The following is a 20,207-nucleotide window of genomic DNA, read 5'->3' on the forward strand; positions in this document are numbered from 1 at the left end:
ATTATAACCTTTTTGTACGATGTACAATCACTGCAATAATAACCGAACCGAAGGTCGGAAAATACGTGACAGGCTCTTATGACTTTAAAATATCGATAGATATTTTTGCAGCCTTCGTTGTGTAATATTTTGCATGTGACTGTACGAATGGTCGACAATGGTACCTACAGACGACGTCAATGATACAAATGTTGATGTTTACAACTTTACACTTTACACCATGTAGATACATTGTCTGTGTATACTGGCGGCTACACTGGGAGAAATTTGCATTGTGAATTTAACAAGTTCGACTTGAGTGGGTTTATCCGTTTGAATCAGCCAAAATATGTTTAAAACAATATGTGTCAGGTTGTTTTTATAAAATCGACTTTTTGATTCAGAATAATATTGAAATCCGCACTATTTCAAATGACAAGTAGCTTGTTTTTGAATCATTCCCCCGCGCCGTCGTAGCGCGCTATATTTTAACCAAAAGGGCGCCGTGCGGGGGCGGGCAATCTTGTTGAACGAACATGAAAACTGGTTGTATTTTCTCTCAGTGTACGCACGGGGATTATCATAAAGATGATAATAGTATGTTATCCGTAAAAGATTATGCCATCGCGGACTTTTTTGTAGACCTACGACAGACACAATTTCGCCATACCTTGCTTTAACATCACTGAAATCGGTTTAGGCAGCATTTTCGGTTAAAGCTCATAGCCAGCCTGATTTTGTCCGACTCGATTAGCAAATATCATCATATTTCAACTAATTCAAACAGAATCTCAACAAATTATATATCTAAACCTTCCTCAAGATCATCATCTCATCATCATCATCATCATCTCATCATAGAGTCATCTCTATTCATAGGTGCAACCGCATAAAAATCTGATCAGTAGTTTTTGAGTTTATCGCGAACACACACACACAGACAGATGCGGCGGGCTACTTTGTTTTATACGGTGTAGAGATTAATAACTTGACTAGTACTTACAAAATCACCCTGTATATTTTACAAAAGGGGTTCTCTGTATTTTGTTTATTCTTGACTTTCTTGAGCTAAAAAAATAGTCGATAGCTTATTGATTACTTACCCTTACTGACCCTGCCTGTCTGCCTGCCTGAGGGGCTACTGGTCACGCACGTCGTATCCAATATACCGGGGCCAATTTTTTTTTTCAAAATTTTCCTTCCCACTTTTTTGCATTTGGAATTTTTAAGTGGAAAAAAATGGCCCATTAGGGTTGGCGGACCAAGTGAAATGAGTATCACTGAAACTGGAAACGGACCCTGATTTATACCGAAACTTTCCGCTAAATTTTAAGCCACATGTATGGAGTTAACCTTAATTTTGTGGCAGGTTCCAATGAGCACATGCATAATGTATCAGCTAGAACAGCCTGCGCCTCGGTCAAGTGCTGCCTCCCGTAGACGCTGCATTGCAAAAGGGCACTAAGTAGGTAGGTATATCTGACACACATCAGAAAAGTATTGGGCTTTTGCTGAAGTTCTGAGATACAAAAAACCTCTTCGGTAAAGAAGAAGCCGATACATTACGATTATCTGATTCTCTAAGATCTCTTTCGCTATATTTATTTATTTATTTAATCTTTATTGCACAAAGAAATGTAACGTACAATAGGCGAACTTAATGCCATAAGGCAATCTACCAATCAACCATCAGGCAAAGCAGAAAAGTTGTAGACGGTTCTTATATATATATGCTTTGTTGTTTAATTTATAATTTTCTTAAGCAATTTTTTTGTACCGCAACTAATAAGTTCTTTGACTTGCACCTTCTAATGTTAAAGATCTGTGGGCTAACCCTATGAATAAATCCGGTGATTGGAGCCCTCTGGAATAACCAATATTTTTCTGAAGATTGGAATTTACGGTTGGTACTAGGTTTACTAAGGAGTTATTGAAGAGGTGAATAAGTGAAGGTTGTCTGAAGTTATTTATGTCTTAATTGCTTATGAATATAAAATATTACAAAAACAAAATTATAGTAATATTGAATTGAGTGTTCAAAGCGTATCGTGAACGTTTGTGCCATTCGGCTACGTCACCTGACCAGAAATATATGACTATTGTCAGGAGGGCGCTGTTATGGTGATGTATGGAGTGACAGTTCTGTATAGTATGAAGAAAATAGTTCTTATGCAATTCCGCAACATGGCGCGTAGTCATATATTTCTGGCCAGGCTTTATATTTCAATTTTCAAATCTAATCTTTTGCAGTGTATACCATTCTGTTCTAGTCTCCGAGTAGGGATGTTACGAATATTTGCATTCGCATTCGCATATGCGAAAGATTCGCATTCTTTTAAACATTTGCATTCGCTTCAAACGATGCGAATGTTTTGCGAATGCGAATATGTGCAAGCCGCAGCCTGTTCCTCGCCCGCGCCGGCCGCTCCAATTGAGTACTTGTCGACTGTCGACTCGCACATGCGCAGAATATAGCTCAAATTCGTACGGCGTGAAGTTCGTACTCGGCATCTTGACCAATAGTAAGCATTTCCACCCAGCGGGTTGTTGGTGATTGCTTGGTTTTTTATGGAATTCAGCGATATTCGCATTCGCATTCGCATTCTGAATATTCGCATTCGCGAATGTGACACATGCGACATTCGTGACATCCCTATCTCCGAGCCAGGGCTTAGCCAGGGCAGATAGTTAGCGTTGTTTATTACAAGCTGGAGTTTGTAATGTTTCCGTTATCAATAAAACGGGTTTCCCAGTAACAATGAAACGCTGGAAACAACCGCAAAGGAGCTTAATTAAATAGATAGGCATTCACTTAAAATATTATACCTATTGTGGGATACTGCAGGGAACTATTGTAGGAACTTTCCGGTACCGGGATTAGTTTAATGTCCAAATGTATCAGTATTAAAGTGAGAATTGTTTTTTTTTACATCATGGAAGTACTGTAGACATCCTGCCGCGCTATAGGTTGTTTTTTACTGAAATTAATATGCATCTACAGAGTATAAATTTAAACAAAAAAAAATGCTGTCTTTATTTACCCCTAAACAAGATCGGTTCTTTAAAATGTTGAATTTACGCATACCAAAGACATATGTAACTCTGTATAGACAGCTACAGTCTAAAAAACACACCTAAACATACCTCAGAACCATATAGAAAAAGGTACGGTGGCCTAGAGCGTTACACCTTTGGGAGACGCTCGGCTAGATGGCGCTAATATTAATTTAATATATGACATTTTAACACATATCAAGCTAAGAATATGGTCCAAATTGTCAAAACTGAGGTTCAAAAGTTTTAAGCCTGTGTTGAGAGATGGCAGTCTATGCACTGTGATTACACATTTTACTTTGACAGTAACTTTCTATAATACTCGATCCTCTTTGCGCATACTTAGGTATTAGGTATTGTCAATCTACGCCACAAGGCTCATCTTGTGATGAAGCGAATAGAAGCTAAGAGTATTGTTATTCCTTTAAACTTTCAAAAACCTATCAGTTGATATGAATGTGCAAATACCAAGACGTTTCATAATCTGTGTACGTAGCCGAATGCACAAACGATCACGATAATATCTCTTTCGTAGCTATATATCTCTTTCGCTCTTGCGTATTGGCGCGACAGAGCCAGACTACATTTTCTGATGGCGCGTTTCGAAATGCCATTCGTACGGGAGTGGCCCCGTTCGTTTCGCCAAACACGAAATGCCATTCGCCTACTAGCGGGCCGTGAGCGTTTTGCCATTTACCCTGGTTGCTTTAAGCTCAGGACGGATACGACAGTATTTGAACCTAGAGATATACTACCAGATTAATTTTTATAGCTGTTTGCGTAGCCGAATGCACAAGCGCTCACGAAACGCTCACTATAATATCTCTTTCGTAGCCATCTATCTCTATCGCTCTTGCGTATTGGCGCGACAGAGCCAGACCACATTTCTGCGGCGTTTCGATGGCGTTTCGTTTCGCAGAAATGCCATTCGGCTACGGGGCCTGTAGTACGAAATAACAATCTTTCACGAGGGTAACATCCTTATCAAAATAAGATCAAAAATAGAAGCTATTATTAAGAAATGCACAGTTTATTAAAATATGTTACAAAATATATCAATACAGTTAAAAAGGTCTCTTCCCAGTAAAGCTCAATTTTCCTCTGTGCTCGTTCAAAGTGTTCGCAAGAACCACGATCTACAAACGAATGAATGTTGTTAAATATCCATACTAATATTATAAATGGGAAAGTGTATGTGTGTCGATTTGTTTTTTTTCCGTCATTCAACGGCTAAAAAAAGAAAAAACGACGAATTGACGATTTTCATGAAACATGGTAAGAAGCGACTAACTTTTAGACAAAAAGCAACTTCTAAATGCAATCCGCTCGGGAGCTACGATGCCACAGACAGACACACACACAGACAGGCAGACAAACAGACAGACAGACAGACAGAGAGACAGAGAGACAGACAGACAGACAGACAGACAGACAGACAGACAGACAGACAGACAGACAGACAGACAGACAGACAGACAGACAGACAGACAGACAGACAGACAGACAGACAGACAGACAGACAGACAGACAGACGTCGGGGGTTAAAAATGCGACATTGAATTAGTTTTTAGAGCATAAAAGAAAACAAGATTCATTTAGATAGAATAAACAAGTTCTCTATTTGTATAAGGGGCCGAGCGTGTCAGATTTTGTACTAAAGTTGTTACTTGCCTGTGATTTTAAATATATCTCAGGCCCTTCTGTGTTGATAATTTTTGTGCTGTTGTTGTTGCAATTAAATACCACGTAACTAGGTAGTTTTAATGTTATTGTTGACTTTAACTTATAAAAATTGACGCCTGAAAGCTGCAAGCTGCGATTAAAGACGGACAACTCAGTGGATTTTACTGAGTTCATTTGACACTAAGTAGATACGGTTGGTCTATGGTATATATGACATCTGTGATTTAACGCGAGTAAAGCCGCGGGCAGAAGCTAGTTGACAATATTTAAATGTTTCTTTATCAAGTGTACCTACAATTTAAAATTAAAGTTATATTCAATTGCAACGATACTGTGCAAAGGAAACTGCAAATGAACGCAGAATATTCCAATTTGCTCCTTATTTGGTCTCGGAATATTCAAAACAGCTTGGTTTGTATTCTTTTTGTAGCTGTGGCTGTATTAAGAACGGATATCGTCACTACTTTTAAAAAAACGTGTATCTTCGTCTGTCAATGAAAAGAAAATTGTAGTAAGTATGTATGGAATGCATATAGACTTACTGCGTTTTAACTTTGAGGAACAGCGTGAGATACGAGATTTTTTAAAATTAGTGACGATATTCCGTACTAATGTAATTTGTTGTAATGAAGAGCTAAGTAATAAATCGCCCACAAGAATTCAAATACATAGATTGCGACTGCTACAGACACATGCATCACTGTTAAAAATCATTTGTTAGTCATACTAGATAATTTTCTACAAACTGGGGGCCGATTTTTGAGTCTCACTGTCACTAAAATACCGGTTGAAAATGGTGAATTGCCTATTATATTCAGTGACAATTTTCTGAATTCGAACGCCGTGAGACTCAAAAATCGGCCCCCTGGTTAGAAATTTCATGATTCGGAGAATACCATGGTGACACCGAAATGCCAGGAACATAGGAGGTAAATTTATAGATTTAATTATACAACAAAAATTTTATCCCTGAAGTTGTGCAACTCCTGACTAAATTATCTCCAACACAGGCCTCTACTTGACCCCTAGGGGAAAATGAAAAGGCAGTACTAACCTCACAGCTGAGGCATTGACGGCGGCAACAAGTCCACTGATCCGGATGGTCGTGTACCTCCTGTGACTAAACTTGGCATCGCGAGCTGGCTGAGTATTCACTTGAATTCTAGCAACATATAGTACCTACAATTGTCTAACAATACAGCCGAGGCAGCGACGGGGACTACACGTTCCACTGATTCGTGAAGTTGTGTAACCTGACTAAATTATCTCCAACATAAGTATTTACTTGAGCCCTAGGGAAAAACGAAGAGGCAGTACTTACCTCAAAGCTGAGGCAGTGACGGCGGCCACAAGGTCCACTAATCCGTGTGATCGTGGACCTCCTAATTAAACTTGGCGTCACGAGCTGACTGAGCGTTTATTTGTACCGGTCGAAGCAGTTATGGGAGCTACAAGTTCAACTGATCCGTGTGAAGTTGTGCAACTCCTGACTAAATTATCTCCAACACAGGCCTTTTGACCCCTAGGGAAACATAAAAAGGCAGTAATTACCTCACAGCTGAGGCAATGAAGGAGGCCACAGGTTCCACTGATCCGTGTGATCGTGTACGTCCTGACTAAACTTGGCGTCTCGAGCGGGCTGAGCGCGCACGTACAGCGCGGCGCGACACCAATCGCCTGCGCCGGCGGCGGCCGCTATATGGACGCAGCCTTCTACGGGTACTGCCGTGCCAGTCCATCTGACGAGGAAGAATAATACAGAACTAAGTTTAACTACACTATATTTGCACTTGTGTATTGTCACTTTGAGCCCGGCCACCTTCAAATCAAGAGTGAACAGGCATCTTCTGGGCGAGCTCACTCCATTGTAGGCGACGTCTTTGCCTTTTTGGCTATTCTGCGGCCAAGCCCATTTATAATTTAAAAAAAATATTGGAAATCTATGGTAAATGGCTCAAAGCCACTTTGTTCACAATTCTGTTTCGTCCATTTCAGATACAACATAACTACATAGTTACTTTCCTATCTTGTTCACATTCATATCAATACCTCCCACAAGACTGTAACAATGTAGATGTATTTTACAGACCAAACCAATATTTATCGAAAGGAATGGAAGAAAAGCGAAGAAGCTTTCATCCAGGACTGAATACCCAACAGGCCGATATAATATCGATACCTTTGGGTTCAATTGGCGTAAAGGACAAAATGCAGGTTTTCAGGAGAAGCAAAAAACAACTTTTTTTTTAGAAAAATGTTTATATCTTTTTTGTTTTTTGACCTATATTTGTGACGAATATAGAAAAATATGTAGATTTTTAGTATCCTTAACCTAGTGTAGCACCTGTAGTGATAAACTAAACGGTTTAGAAGTTAGATGGTTGTAAAGGACATGTCAAAATGCTATGAACGTCCTTTACACCCATGATTTTTTTGAACAATTAGAGTTGATAGGGTCGTAAATGACGGTCTTAAATGATTTTTATACAAATTCGGGGCGTAAATGTAATCGGAATGGTACAAATGGCAACTGTTTTTAGCTTAATTTACAATTGAAAAACTTGAAATATGTATCAAAACGTAGTTAATATGCCATAGAATAGCCACAGTAGTGTTACAGTGTATATTTATCTAAATATTTAGCAAAGACAAAGAATAAGACTATTTTATACCCAGTTTTGCAATAAAGAAACAACATTTGCTTAAAAACTATCTAGTATTTTGGAAAGTTATTATTTTAGTACTCGCCGCTGTCTCAACTCTCAATAAGTTACGCATTCAGTATTTAATTCTAGCAGGGAAACGCTTTCGTAGTTTAAGTAAATATAAAAACACTAATGGTAATCACGTAAACTTTAATCAGAAACTGTGAACAGTAGACTATATTAATACGACAGTAATTTTAAGTCTAAAGTAGAAAGAAGTTCTAAGAATAACTAAGAGTTAAGTACCAATTTATAAACGCAAGTTAGGACGCGTATACAAACTGTGACCAACTAATAAATAATAGTAACTGTAGTCAAGACTACCTACTATGTTGATTCATATTTTTGATAATTTTAAAATAGAAGATTGTTATTTAGTCTTTAACCTGTTAAATAAGAATAATCTTAATTATGAGTTCAATCCTAGAAATATTATAGTCAATGCTTTAAGTACCTGTGGGTACATAGCCAAGTCACCAAACGCTAACTCTCATTCGCTAGCGAAACGCACCTGTTATTGTCGCACTAAATGTTAGTATAGTCTACTGTTAAAGTTTACTGGCGGCGTAGCTGAATGGCAATCGTCGACGCCAGACGCCGACAAAAATGCAGTCTGGTGCAATACGCAAGAGTGATAAAGATATATAGCTACGAAATACTTAGATATTATCGTGAGCGTTTGTGCATACGTTGTGGGTACGTACCCTGATTACCATAGTGTTTTTTTTTTTAATTACTTGGCCGGTTTTTTTTTTTTATTACCTACATCTCGTCGCAGTATAATAATACTACGAAAGCGTTTCCCTGCTAGAATTAAAGGCTGAATGCGTAACCTACTGACTATATTACAACAGCGGCGAATACTAAAAAAATAACTTTGAGCTTGTTGCCAAAGTATTAGTAGATCGTTTTTAAGCAAATATTGTTTCTTTATTACAAAACTGGATATAAAATAGTCTTGTTCTTTTTTGTTTCTAAGATAGCTTAGATAAATAATACACTGCATTAAACTAATGTCTATTCTATGCCATAATATTAAGTACGTTTTGACACATTTTTCCAGTTTTTAATTGTAAACTTAGCACAACATTTGTACCATTCCGGTTACAATTACGCCCCGGTTTTGTATAAAAATCATCTAAGACCGTCATTTACGACCCTATCAAATCATGGAAGTAAAGGACGTTAATAGCTTTTGACGTGTCCTTTACAACCATCTATCTTCTAAATCGTTTAGTTTATCACTACGGTTGTTACACTAGGTTAAAGATACTCGTAATCTGCATATTTTTCTTATACACGTCACAAATATAGGTCAAAGAAACAAAAAAGTGGGTTTATCTTTCTCTTGGAAACCTGCATTATATGTCCTTTACGACCATTGAACCCAATGATATCGATTACAGTTGCGGATAAAATATTTTTAGTGCTGGTCGTAAAGGACGAAGAACAAAAAAACTTGTCCTTTACGCCCAACTTTACCACGCTACTATAGAAAGTGATCCTTAAAAAGTAAGGGCTTAAAGGGCAACAATATATATCAAGGTGACTTACGACTATATTTTTATTTGTAGATTTCCTTTACGACATAAATAATAATTTATAATTAATGACTTGATATTTACGCCCCTTCAGAAAAGCTATTTTTGCAAGTCCATAGTAGAAAATCTTGGTCGTAAAGGCAACTTTTTAAGAGATATCGAAATTTTAACTACACAGATCGATAGCGCTTGAAATTCTGAACAAAACTGTATATATAACTCATTTTCGCCGAAATGTCCTTTACGCCAATTGAACCCAGAGGTATCGATATGTATAGACGGTAAATGAAATCATGGCTCTAAAAATAAATTAATATTGGGGGACACCTTACACAGATCAACCTATCTCCAAACTAAGCAAAGCTTGTACTATATATGGGTGTTAGGCGACGATATACTTACTTATATAGATAAATACATACCTATATACATAGAAAACATCGATAATTCAGGAACAAATATATCGGGTTACCGTCATCTGACAGAATAATTTTGGTCAGAAACACACTTTGCATAACATGTTTCGCAGAAAAACTTGAATTTGTGCTCATCACAAATAAATGCTCTTACCGGGATTCGAACCCAGAACCGCGGATTAGTTGGCAGGGTCACCACGCGCTAGGCCCGACCGGTCGTCAAATGGCGACAAATTTGAAAAATGTAGGGCTCACCAGCCAATTGTCTTCATAAAGCGCGTGCCTTTCTAAACCTTGACATTGGTGGAGCCATAACACTTAAAAATTTATTGAAAACTAGCTTTTTACTGCGATTGAATTATGCGGTCTTTTTTGTGCCAAAATTTGGTTGACCGTCTATAACGATGACGGTGTTTTGATACTCACGCTGCAGTGTATTGCAGGTAGATACGCTCGCGTTGCCCCGGTGCGACTAGTAAGTGTCGCGGATAGACCCGCAACCTCGCGCTTCCCTGCCATATCACACCCAGTGTAATGGTCGCGCTCACTGTAACAACATAACCACACTTTTTTATAGTTTTTAATCCCGTAACGTCATCAATATTGGCCACTGCATCCCTGACGGATAATTTATGCAACATCGTATTAGGAGCGATTGAGCCGACCAACGCATTTCCTCCTATGACTGTACAAGCCTATCGCTGCTCGACACTTCTTGCCGCACGTCGCATACGTGATCATGTTGAGTCTCTGAAGAAGAAAAGGTTTTCGGCTCGATAACGCTTATTTCTCCTATGTTTTAGGTTTTCAAAGCACCGTTTTGTCATGCTTCTTCACTCACAGACATAGGTCTCTACGCCACTCGGGCCTCAGCTCAGCACGCTTCTCCCAGTCACCATTACCGAAGCCAAAACATTCCATGTCGCGCTTACCGTACAAAGTGAATAATATGTATGTTCATTATTCATCACTTAAATTAGTCTGAATCCATACCCTGCCACCCATAAACGTGATGTAGAAAACATAAACGTGGCCACTTGGAACGTAAGAGGTGCGGCGACACAAATTAAAAAACGTGACATTGACTCACTACTGGAAGAAAAGTCAATCCACATCGCATGCTTACAAGAAACACATCTCAAATCTGGCACACTCGACTCAAAACACTACACGTGGAATCTTAGCGGAAACAACAACAGAAGAGGCGTAGCCATACTAATCCACACTATTTATTATCACAACCCACTGGTCTAATGCAGCGTCTGCCGCCGCCAATGACCTAACACGCCTTCTACAACTGTTAGATAAGAAACCAAAGAATGCAACACCTATCATCCTAGGAGACTTGAACGCTCACATTGGCCTCAAAGACACAACTGCACTTCGGGATCAAAAACTAATAGGCAGGAACCTCTTTCATGAAAAGACTAACGACAACGGGGAAATCTTATTAGACCTGATTCGCAGGGAGAAATTCCGATTAGAAACTTCTTTTGGACGGACAAGCTGTAAACTGACTTGGAGGTCAGGAGAGAAAAGGTCTCAAATCGACCATATAATGACAGACGCAAGAAGTCGACCCATATTTAACTTTATCAAAGGGGAGTACACACACTTATCTGATCACAAAATGATATGGGGTAATCTGAAACAAAGACACGGTTTAACCCGTAAGAAAGTTTCTTATCAGACAACCAACGAGACGATAACCGACGAATTCAACTACAGGACCCTTAATTACGAACTGCTCCAAAACAGCTCAACAGTTAAAGAATACCAAGGTTGCCTTATGGATCTAACTGAGAAAAGCAGAGCGGAGAGAACAATGCCACTACCGTGGGACAACATCATGAACATCATGAAAACTGCCGCTAATAAGACCCTAAAATATCAACCTAACTACTCCACAGAACGCAAAGAGGCACTAACAAATCTACAAAAGGCAAAATTTCAAAGTAAACAACACCCACAGGACCCATCAGTTAGAAACAATCTCAGAGAGTGCAGGCGTCGTTTAGAAACGATCGAAGCAGCAGACGACGAAAAAGAATGCAGAGCGTTCTTCAGGGGCTAGCCAAAACACACCCATCGATGAGAATGAAGATCACTTACGACTTCTACAGAAGACATAAACAAAAAGAAAGACGGCAAATCAAAAACACTTTTATCCCAATGTCAAAATGGGAAAACGAACTAGACAACATGGAGGGGCCTTTCATTGACGGACTCATCGAGGAGGACCCATCAGAACTAGGAGAGGACCCCACAATGGAGGACATTGATAAGATCATCAGCCAAATGAGAAACGGTACCTCCCCGGCATCGATCAAGTGGTCACGGAATTATACAAAGCAAACACCTGGGAGCTAAAATCCGAGATTCTAGGACATATAAAAACGGCTTGGACAAAAAACGTTTTGCCGGCCACCTGGACACAGTCAGTCCAAGTACCCCTCCCAAAAAATCTAATCCGAGAACGATTGACGACTACCGACGCACCTCTATCTGTACTACCGGCTACAGAATATACGCCAACTTTCTTTTAGCAAAGTTAGAAGAATCAACCAAGGAACTTGGTAATTACCAGGCAGCATTCCTGAAAAACAGATCCACAGACGACCACATGTTCACCCTACGGAGAGTTTTGGACGAAGAGTGGAAAGCAGGCAACAAAACGTACGTTCTATCAATCGACCTGGAAAAAGCCTTCGACACCGTGGACCTAAACGCCCTCAGGGACATACTACTGAGTAGAACAAACAGAGCTATGACCAACAGAATAGTCAAAGCGGCCATGAACGAATTAACCTGTATAAAATGGTTCGGGCAACAAACAAGGTGGATTAAAAAAGGCAAAGGCGTCAAACAGGGGTGCCCTCTTTCTCCCAGGTTATTTACGATACTAATGGATGACGTATTCATAACCCTTGAAGAAGAGCTTCCCTTTGTGAAGCTCAACCAGGACCAAGAAATACAATTACCTATCATTTTGGCATTTGCGGACGACGTAATCATTATTTCTAATTGCCAGCAACAGCTTCATACCATTTACGATAAAGCCAAATCCTTATTCGAAACGGTAGGCCTCAGAGTGAATGAGACTAAAACTAAATTACTAGTGAGAGACCCAGTAAATACAAACCAAAATCAGGGAACCTTCGTCACCCTCGGTAGCTCACTAATCTCCCCAGTGAACGAAATTAGATACCTAGGAACATACATCACGTCTACGCTATCTAGAAATAACACAGTTCACACACGTTGCAAACAGGCTCTACGAAACGCTAAAATTCTTACTAAATTCGTCAAAGAATCTAGAATGCAATGGCAGATCACACTTCTACTATATAAAATGGTCATCGAACCTACCATCACATACGGGCTCAAGTGTGCAGCCCTTACTAAAGCCAATAGATCCAAACTCAGACGCTATGAGCGAATAATATTAACCTCTCGTATGCTTAGGAGCAGATCTGCTCCATATTGTTTCAACTTTAACATGTAGTTATTATGACTAATATATTAATGACAATTTTTTGACAGACGCATACGAAAGGTTAAGAGACATGATAAACAAGTCAGGAACAGCACCGAAACCAGCTAAGATTCGAGATATCCTCAACGGTAAAACAATCACAAAGAGGATAAAATGCCTCCGAATGTGCTACCTAGGACACATCCTAAGACGCCCTAAACCCCACCTCTTAGAGGCCGCCTATAGTTGTTTAGTATGTAAGGACGCTTGTTTAGTATGTAAGGACGGGAGCGTGAATCAAAGACGAGCACTGCTTTAAGACTGATTTATTATTTTTTATGCACCACCCTCCACATGCAAATATATGATATTACAATTCCCTTTTTAAACAAAAAATAATAATTACTTACAATTGTTTTTCAATAAAAAAAATCACATTACATATTTTAGTTTAGCGTATATCTTAACAACAATTTTTATTCCTTATTGACTATATACATTCATTTCTGAACATGCAATTTGTTGTAGGTATTGATATTTTATTTAACTTAATTGATATAATCATAATTATACAAAATTCAAAATTGGCAAATAGGATTAATTAGGTTTCAATTAACAATTGTTACAATACCTAAAAGTATAAATGTATGTCTACTAATTGAAATGCATGTTGGTAAAAGCAAGTAACGTGGTAAATACATTTATATAAATTGACTGTAAGGTGAATTAAAAATAAATCTGGTAGGTAAGTAACAAAAAAAATTATAGTTAACTTAATTATTACATTTACACTTTAATAATTACAAAGACATGCAATTTATTTGGCTGGCCTATTATAAAGTTACTTAATCTAAACATTACGAGTAATTTATTGTTCACAATTTTCGCCGGGTTTAATTTCACTGGACGTTGTTGACCCTTCATGATGTGGCTGGGAATCCCCACCGATCAGGAGGTCGTACTTCCCTGCCGGAACGAGTAGTTCGGTAAGTATTGTTTACGGGAACGTTAGAGTTAGAACCGGTGCTGGGCGAATGCGGCGGGGCCTGCGCGGGCGCGGGCGCGCGGGAACACGTGGGCACACCGATCAGCTGAGCGTTATCTTGACCTACATTTATGTCATCATAATTTGCGCGCGGCAATTCATTATCAACCCTAAATTGCGAATCGATAATTATATGTTTTCTGTTTCGTCTTAACTCTGACCCCGACAGTAATTTAACAATGTAAGACCTAAAACTCAGCTTCTTTAGTATTGTACCAGCTATCCATGAATCATTATGTCTAACTTTTACTTTTTGACCAATGAATAACTCCGGTAATTGTCGAGCTCCTCTATCATAATAAAGTTTCTGATTGTACTGGCGGGCCTTCAAGTTTTTAACAACATCTTTCTGTATTTTTGGCATCAACAATTTGGGTGAACATGGAATTATACTTCTTAATTTTCTGCTGTAAAATAACTCCGCCGGGGATGGGAGACTAGATGATATGGGAGTGTTTGCATATTCTAATAAAGCTAGGTTTAAATCAGTGTTATCAAATGTAGTTTTACGCATCATGTTTTTTAAGACCTGTACAAAACGCTCAACTTGGCCGTTCGATTGAGAAAATCCTGGAGATGACGTCACATGCTGGAACGACCACTCTTTGGAAAACTGTTTAAAACTATTCGAGCTAAATTCGGGACCATTATCACTCATAACTATTTCGGGAATACCGTGCCTTTTAAAAATGTTTTTTATTTTAGTGATAACATATTCGGTTTTTAAGCATTTTAGTTTTACTACCTCTGCAAATTTACTATAATAATCTATTAGTAACAGAAACGATTTTCCGCCATAGTGAAAAACATCTATACCTACTTTACTCCACGCTCGTTCGGGTACCTCATGTGGTATGAGGGGTTCCTTGCTATTTTTCTTTCTGTAAGTAAGGCACGCTTGACAACGCGATAAATAATCTAATAATTGGGAATTTAAATTTGGCCAATACATGATCTCACGAGCCCTTAATCGACATTTTTCTATACCTAAATGTCCTATATGGACTTTTTGGAGCATCTCTCTCCGCATACATTTAGGAATTACAACGCGATTTTCTTTCCAAACTATTCCAAAAGCAATCGTGAGTTCGTGCCTCACATCCCAGTAGGGATTTAATAATGTATTTAATTTATTTTTATGCGTCGGCCACCCGGACTTAATTACTTTAATTAGCTGCTGTAATTCGTCATCCTGCTTGGTACACTTTTGTATTTCCAAAAAATGTGAATCAGTTAATGGATTAGAAGCAGTAATCGCACACACCTGCGCCTGCGCCTCGAGATAGTCGCGCGGGAGGGAGCTCTCGCTTGCACCCGGTGCCACTGCACGGGATAATGCGTCGGCTATGTATAAGTACCTACCCGGCTTGTAAACCAGTTTAAAAGTATATGGTTGAAGTCTCAATAACATACGCTGTAAACGCGCTGGTGCATTTGCTAACGGTTTATTTACTATGCTTATCAACGGTTTGTGATCTGTTTCTATTGTTACGTCAGTTCGCCCGTATATGTAGCTATAAAATCTTTCACACGCATAGACACACGCATATAACTCCTTCTCTATCTGAGCATACGATTGTTCGGCTTTTGACAGAGACTTTGAAGCATACGATACTGGTAGGTCATTTTGAAGTAAACAACAACCTAACCCGTGTTTACTCGCATCTACCGAGATTACCACCGGTTTATCGAGACTATAATATTGTAAGACTGGTGGATTCGTCAAACATTCCTTTATTTTTTCGAAACATTCTTGATGTTGATGACTCCAGTGCCATTCTACTGATTTTTTTAATAAATCCCGTAAAAGAAATGTTTTTTCTGATAAGTTTGGTACAAATCTGCCTACATATGTAACCAATCCTAAAAACCGTTCGACGTCTTTTGTATTTTGTGGCCTCGGGAGATTTTTTATTGCTAATATATGACTATCATCTGGCTTTATCCCGGCATAGGTGATTTTATGGCCTAGATACTTTAACTCTTTCAATCCTATTTTGCACTTCTGGCGATTTAATTTAATATTTATTTCCCTGCACCTCTCGAGTACTGCCCTAAGTCTCTGATCATGAACTTCTTTTGTGTCTGCGTATACTAATAAATCATCAACAAAAAGAATTACCCCCTCGATGTCCTCAAAGTGCTCATATAGTTTTCTATGGAATACTTCTGATGCAGACGAGATTCCATAAGGCATTCTAAGGAATTTGAATCTACCGAAAGCCGTATTAAATGTGCATAGATCCGTGCTTGACTCATGTAATGCCACTTGCCAAAATCCATGCTTTGCGTCTAAAGTACTAAAGTACTTAGCTCCAGATAAACTAGAAGTGATTTCTTCTATGGTTGGCAACTTGAAGTGCTCGCGCCGAATCGCCTTGTTTAGGTCCTGGGGATCTAAGCATATTCGTAGGTCACCATTAGGCTTTTTGACCACCGTCATGCTATTCACCCAGTCCGTGGGGCGCTCGACCTTGGCAATAATGCCTTGTTCCTGCATTTCTTGCAACTTATTTTTAATTTTGTCTTTTAATGCTACTGGTAATTTCCTAGGGGAATGGACAACTGGTCTCACATCCTCTTTTAGCCTTATTTTTATAATTCCCTGGCAAACAACCTACACCATTAAAAACGTCCGGATATTGATCTAAAATTTCACTTTTCTTTTCTACAGTATATAATCTCTTAACCAGGTTAAGCTCTCGACATGAGTACCTACCTAATATCGGCATTGAATCTGTGTCCACGACGACAAATCGTAAAACATAAACATTCGTTCTATATGTGACTTTTAAATAACATTTACCTACCACCTTTATTTTACCCTTTGAATAGGCTTCTAATTTCAGAGAGGTTTTTGTTAAATTTGACTCACAAATATTTAAATCTTTTAACCTACAGAAAGGAAGGATATTCACGTCAGCACCGGTATCTAACTTGAAAGTTATATTTGTATCACCTATCTGTAAACTCTCTAGAAACTCATTTTTATTTACCTGATCGGAAGAGTCCTCGCGCACCTCATAGACTCCACACATTCTGGAGTAGTGATTGAATCTCTTACAATTTAAACACTGTTGTCCATATGCCGGGCACTTAAACTTTGCATGCACACCACCACACTGTGAACAACCACGATACCTCGGCGTATTGTGCCACTGTCTCTCCTCGTGGTACCGTGAAGATGTTTGACGTCCTCTAGCACCTCGTGAGTCCTGATACTGCTCCTGCTGTCGCGACGGGCCTGGGCGCGACCATTGTCCGCCCGGCCGCGCGCGCGATGACCTTGACCGCTGTGCTCGAGAAAATCGACGATTCTTTAGTATGGCATCAATCTCGTTCACTTGAGCGTTAGTATTTTGACTTTCATTCGTTATTCCATGAACATGGTGATGCTCAGTACTCTCTGATTTCAAGGTCACAGCTTGTGCGCGAGATAATTCTGCTAAATTACCGATCTCCACAGCCTTCGTTAACGTCAAATCTGGTTCCCTTAACAGACGTTCTCGTAAGGATCCATCTCTTATTCCACATATTAATCTATCTCGCACTAAATCTTGGCACAAGTCTTTGAATTCACACTTTACGGCCATCTTGTTTAATTCGAACACATACTGTTCAACGGACTCGAACTCGCTCTGATCGCGTGTAAAAAATCTGTGACGTTCAATTGTTAAATTTTTCTTTGGAAAGAAAAAACAGTCAAATTTCTCCAACACTTTGTTAACCGTGTCACATTTCGTCTTATCTGTAAATTGATCGTATACATCCCGACATCGTTCACCAATGACATGAAGTAAAATATTTATCTGCACTGTCACGTCTTTTTTGTCGATTTCACACGCTGCATAATAAATCATAAAACTCTTCTTCCATTTATCCCACTCTTTGCTCAAATTACCAGATGTCACATTTACAAGATTATTTTCAAATACGAACGGCGGCGGTGGTTGCAAAACTGATTCCATTGTACTTTGCAATTAATTACTTTTAGTTTTACGTCTTTATATCTGTAGGTATAACCCTTTATTTTTAACACTCAGTTCAAATACCACTATTAACTATAAATCAATCCATTTTAAAAACCGGCTGCGCCATGTTTAGTATGTAAGGACGCAGGGAGCGTGAATCAAAGACGAGCACTGCTTTAAGACTGATTTATTATTTTTTATGCCACCACCCTCCACATGCAAATATATGATATGACACAGCTAACTCGAAACAAGTTAGTTAGCTAATCGAAACTAAAACGAGGAACAGACATATTAATTTTCTAACGCTCTCCTTTAATGACTTAACCTACCCCTCCTACCTTCCAATATTGGCTCAAGGCTGCATAGCCGGCTGATTGCCTATCCTCCCCCTATCCCTGAGCATGTCACTCCCCACAAAACTACGCCCCCTGGTACGCCGGCTAGTCCGGAGCAGGCATGTCCTGGCTGGGTACGGCGTCTCTTGTCTTGTCTTGTCTTGTCTTGTTCATTATTCATCACTTAAATTAGTCTGAATCAGTCACATCAAGCTTACTTATCAGTGTTTATTTGCTCATCTAAAATCGTTTAAAGTCCTACAGTAAAGATTTCTTAGTATAATATGTATGAAAAAATTCTTAGCATATCCCCGTAAATTACATGTTTCAGTAAGCCATAACCTACCCTACATGTTTGCCAAGATGAAACAGTTTACAACTCTAGTAAACAAACGTACAAAAAAGTACAAGTAAGACTTTATTACACCTCTCAGTACTCATTCATCCCTAAAGCCATTGCATCGTATATTATTCAACTACCTTTGTTCGAAGCTGTTATTCGAAATGCTTGCCAAGTTAATTTTTCAGCAAAAAATTGAAAACTAAAATAAAAGTAAAAACACTATTAGATAAAATAACCCAATTTTGAGTAACTATCCAATTGTGTTTCTCGTGTGGTGTCGGGTTAAGAATTTCAACACCACTTTCTCTCGTGGGTATCATAGAAGTTGACTGTGGGCTGTGGGTTCAACCGTATTGTGGGCGATAGGCCAGTAAATTGTCACTACCATATCACAAATTCGCTTTCAACCCTTTCATTGCTAAGAGTGGCACTAAAACAATTTAATGTGATCCGCCTACACGATCACGATTATACGATTTTGGGAATACACACGTGTATGCTCATCTTCGCGAAAAAAGATTACAAAACTTTTTTTTTCTAAAATAGGTAAATTTAATGTTTTTCTTTCGATCCTACTAGGTAAAAAATTGCGTCCCAAAATTATTTTTTTCACTTTTTACCATTTTTCAAACACTTTGTACAGCGGTTACAAAGTGGAAAGTATGGGTACAAAACAAAGACATATATAACTCCGTAAAGACAGATAAAGTCTAAGAAAAAAACGTACCTCGTAAACGTACGTAAACTTGAACGCATTCAAAATGTCTGTATTCGGTTCATATTTGGGCTGCGCAAATATGACCATGTTTCCAGTTTTCGATCTCAACTCAAATGGCTCCCCATCCGTCGTCGTCGGAATTCTTACATAATTTCTCTGCTTTATTCTATACTTTTTAATCCAGCAACTCCCCGCTATCTCAAGGAGCGTTTCTCTTATCTAAATTCAATTACATCCTCTCAACATTTCCTTCTACCTGTGCCATCTTCATCTTCCAAATTTTAGAATCGTTCATTACTTTCCAAGCTATTCGACTGTGGAACTCTCTCCCTGTTGAGTTAAGACGTTCTCAATCTATTGCCTCTTTTAAATCAAATCCTAAAGAATACTATCTTTCCCTTCCTTAGATTTTATGAATGACACTGTTGTTTGTTTCTTTATTAATATTAAACCTTTTTATGTATGTATTTATGTGTGTATGTTTATGTATGTTTATGGTTATACTTATTTATGTATGTCTATTTGTATGAGTGTTTTATGTTGTTTGGTTGTATTTAAATTTTGCTTCTCATATTTCTTAGAGCCACCTACCATTTATTCTGATTATATTAACTCCAGTACCCAAAGGTTGTCTGGAAGAGATCGCTCTTAAGCAATAAGACCGCCTGTTGTTACCTCTGTTTAATTTGTTTTTGTTTCTTGTGCATTACTTGTAAACTATGTGAGGTGTGCAATAAAGAGTATTGTATTGTATTGTATTGTTCTTCTTCCTCGTTCCCTCAATGCTGAGGATCGCGACCACAAGTTGCGTGTCTCCATTGAACGCGGTCATAAGCCATGTGGACTGCACGATATAGGCTGCCGCCAGTCGACTTCTTCACACAGTCAGACCATCTCTTACGAGCCCCACCCCAAACGCGTTTACCATTCATTCGCCCC

The 20,207-nt window shown here is 38.7% G+C and overlaps 2 protein-coding genes across 2 annotated transcripts in view; both read right to left on the reverse strand.

Annotated features, from left to right (window-relative positions):
- Positions 1 to 4,040: 4,040 nt before the first annotated feature.
- Positions 4,041 to 20,207, reverse strand: part of LOC125230191 — a 52,466-nt gene continuing 36,299 nt past the window's right edge. Inside the window, exons 10-12 of the mRNA XM_048135261.1 lie at positions 9,805 to 9,925; positions 6,268 to 6,455; positions 4,041 to 4,169 (exon numbers count right to left, since the gene is read on the reverse strand). Coding sequence (XP_047991218.1) covers positions 6,269 to 6,455; positions 9,805 to 9,925 — 308 coding nt within the window. The 3' untranslated portion in view covers positions 4,041 to 4,169; position 6,268. The remainder of the gene's footprint in view (positions 4,170 to 6,267; positions 6,456 to 9,804; positions 9,926 to 20,207) is intronic.
- LOC125230193 lies at positions 13,532 to 18,055 on the reverse strand. The gene is made up of 2 exons (XM_048135262.1): positions 16,895 to 18,055; positions 13,532 to 13,819 (listed from the first exon to the last, which is right to left on the reverse strand). The coding sequence occupies exons 1-2, from the start codon at positions 17,864 to 17,866 to the stop codon at positions 13,802 to 13,804; spliced, it is 990 nt and encodes a 329-aa protein (XP_047991219.1). The 5' UTR covers positions 17,867 to 18,055; the 3' UTR covers positions 13,532 to 13,801.

Source organism: Leguminivora glycinivorella, chromosome 10 (assembly GCF_023078275.1).
Source record: "Leguminivora glycinivorella isolate SPB_JAAS2020 chromosome 10, LegGlyc_1.1, whole genome shotgun sequence".
NCBI lineage: Eukaryota > Metazoa > Arthropoda > Insecta > Lepidoptera > Tortricidae > Leguminivora > Leguminivora glycinivorella.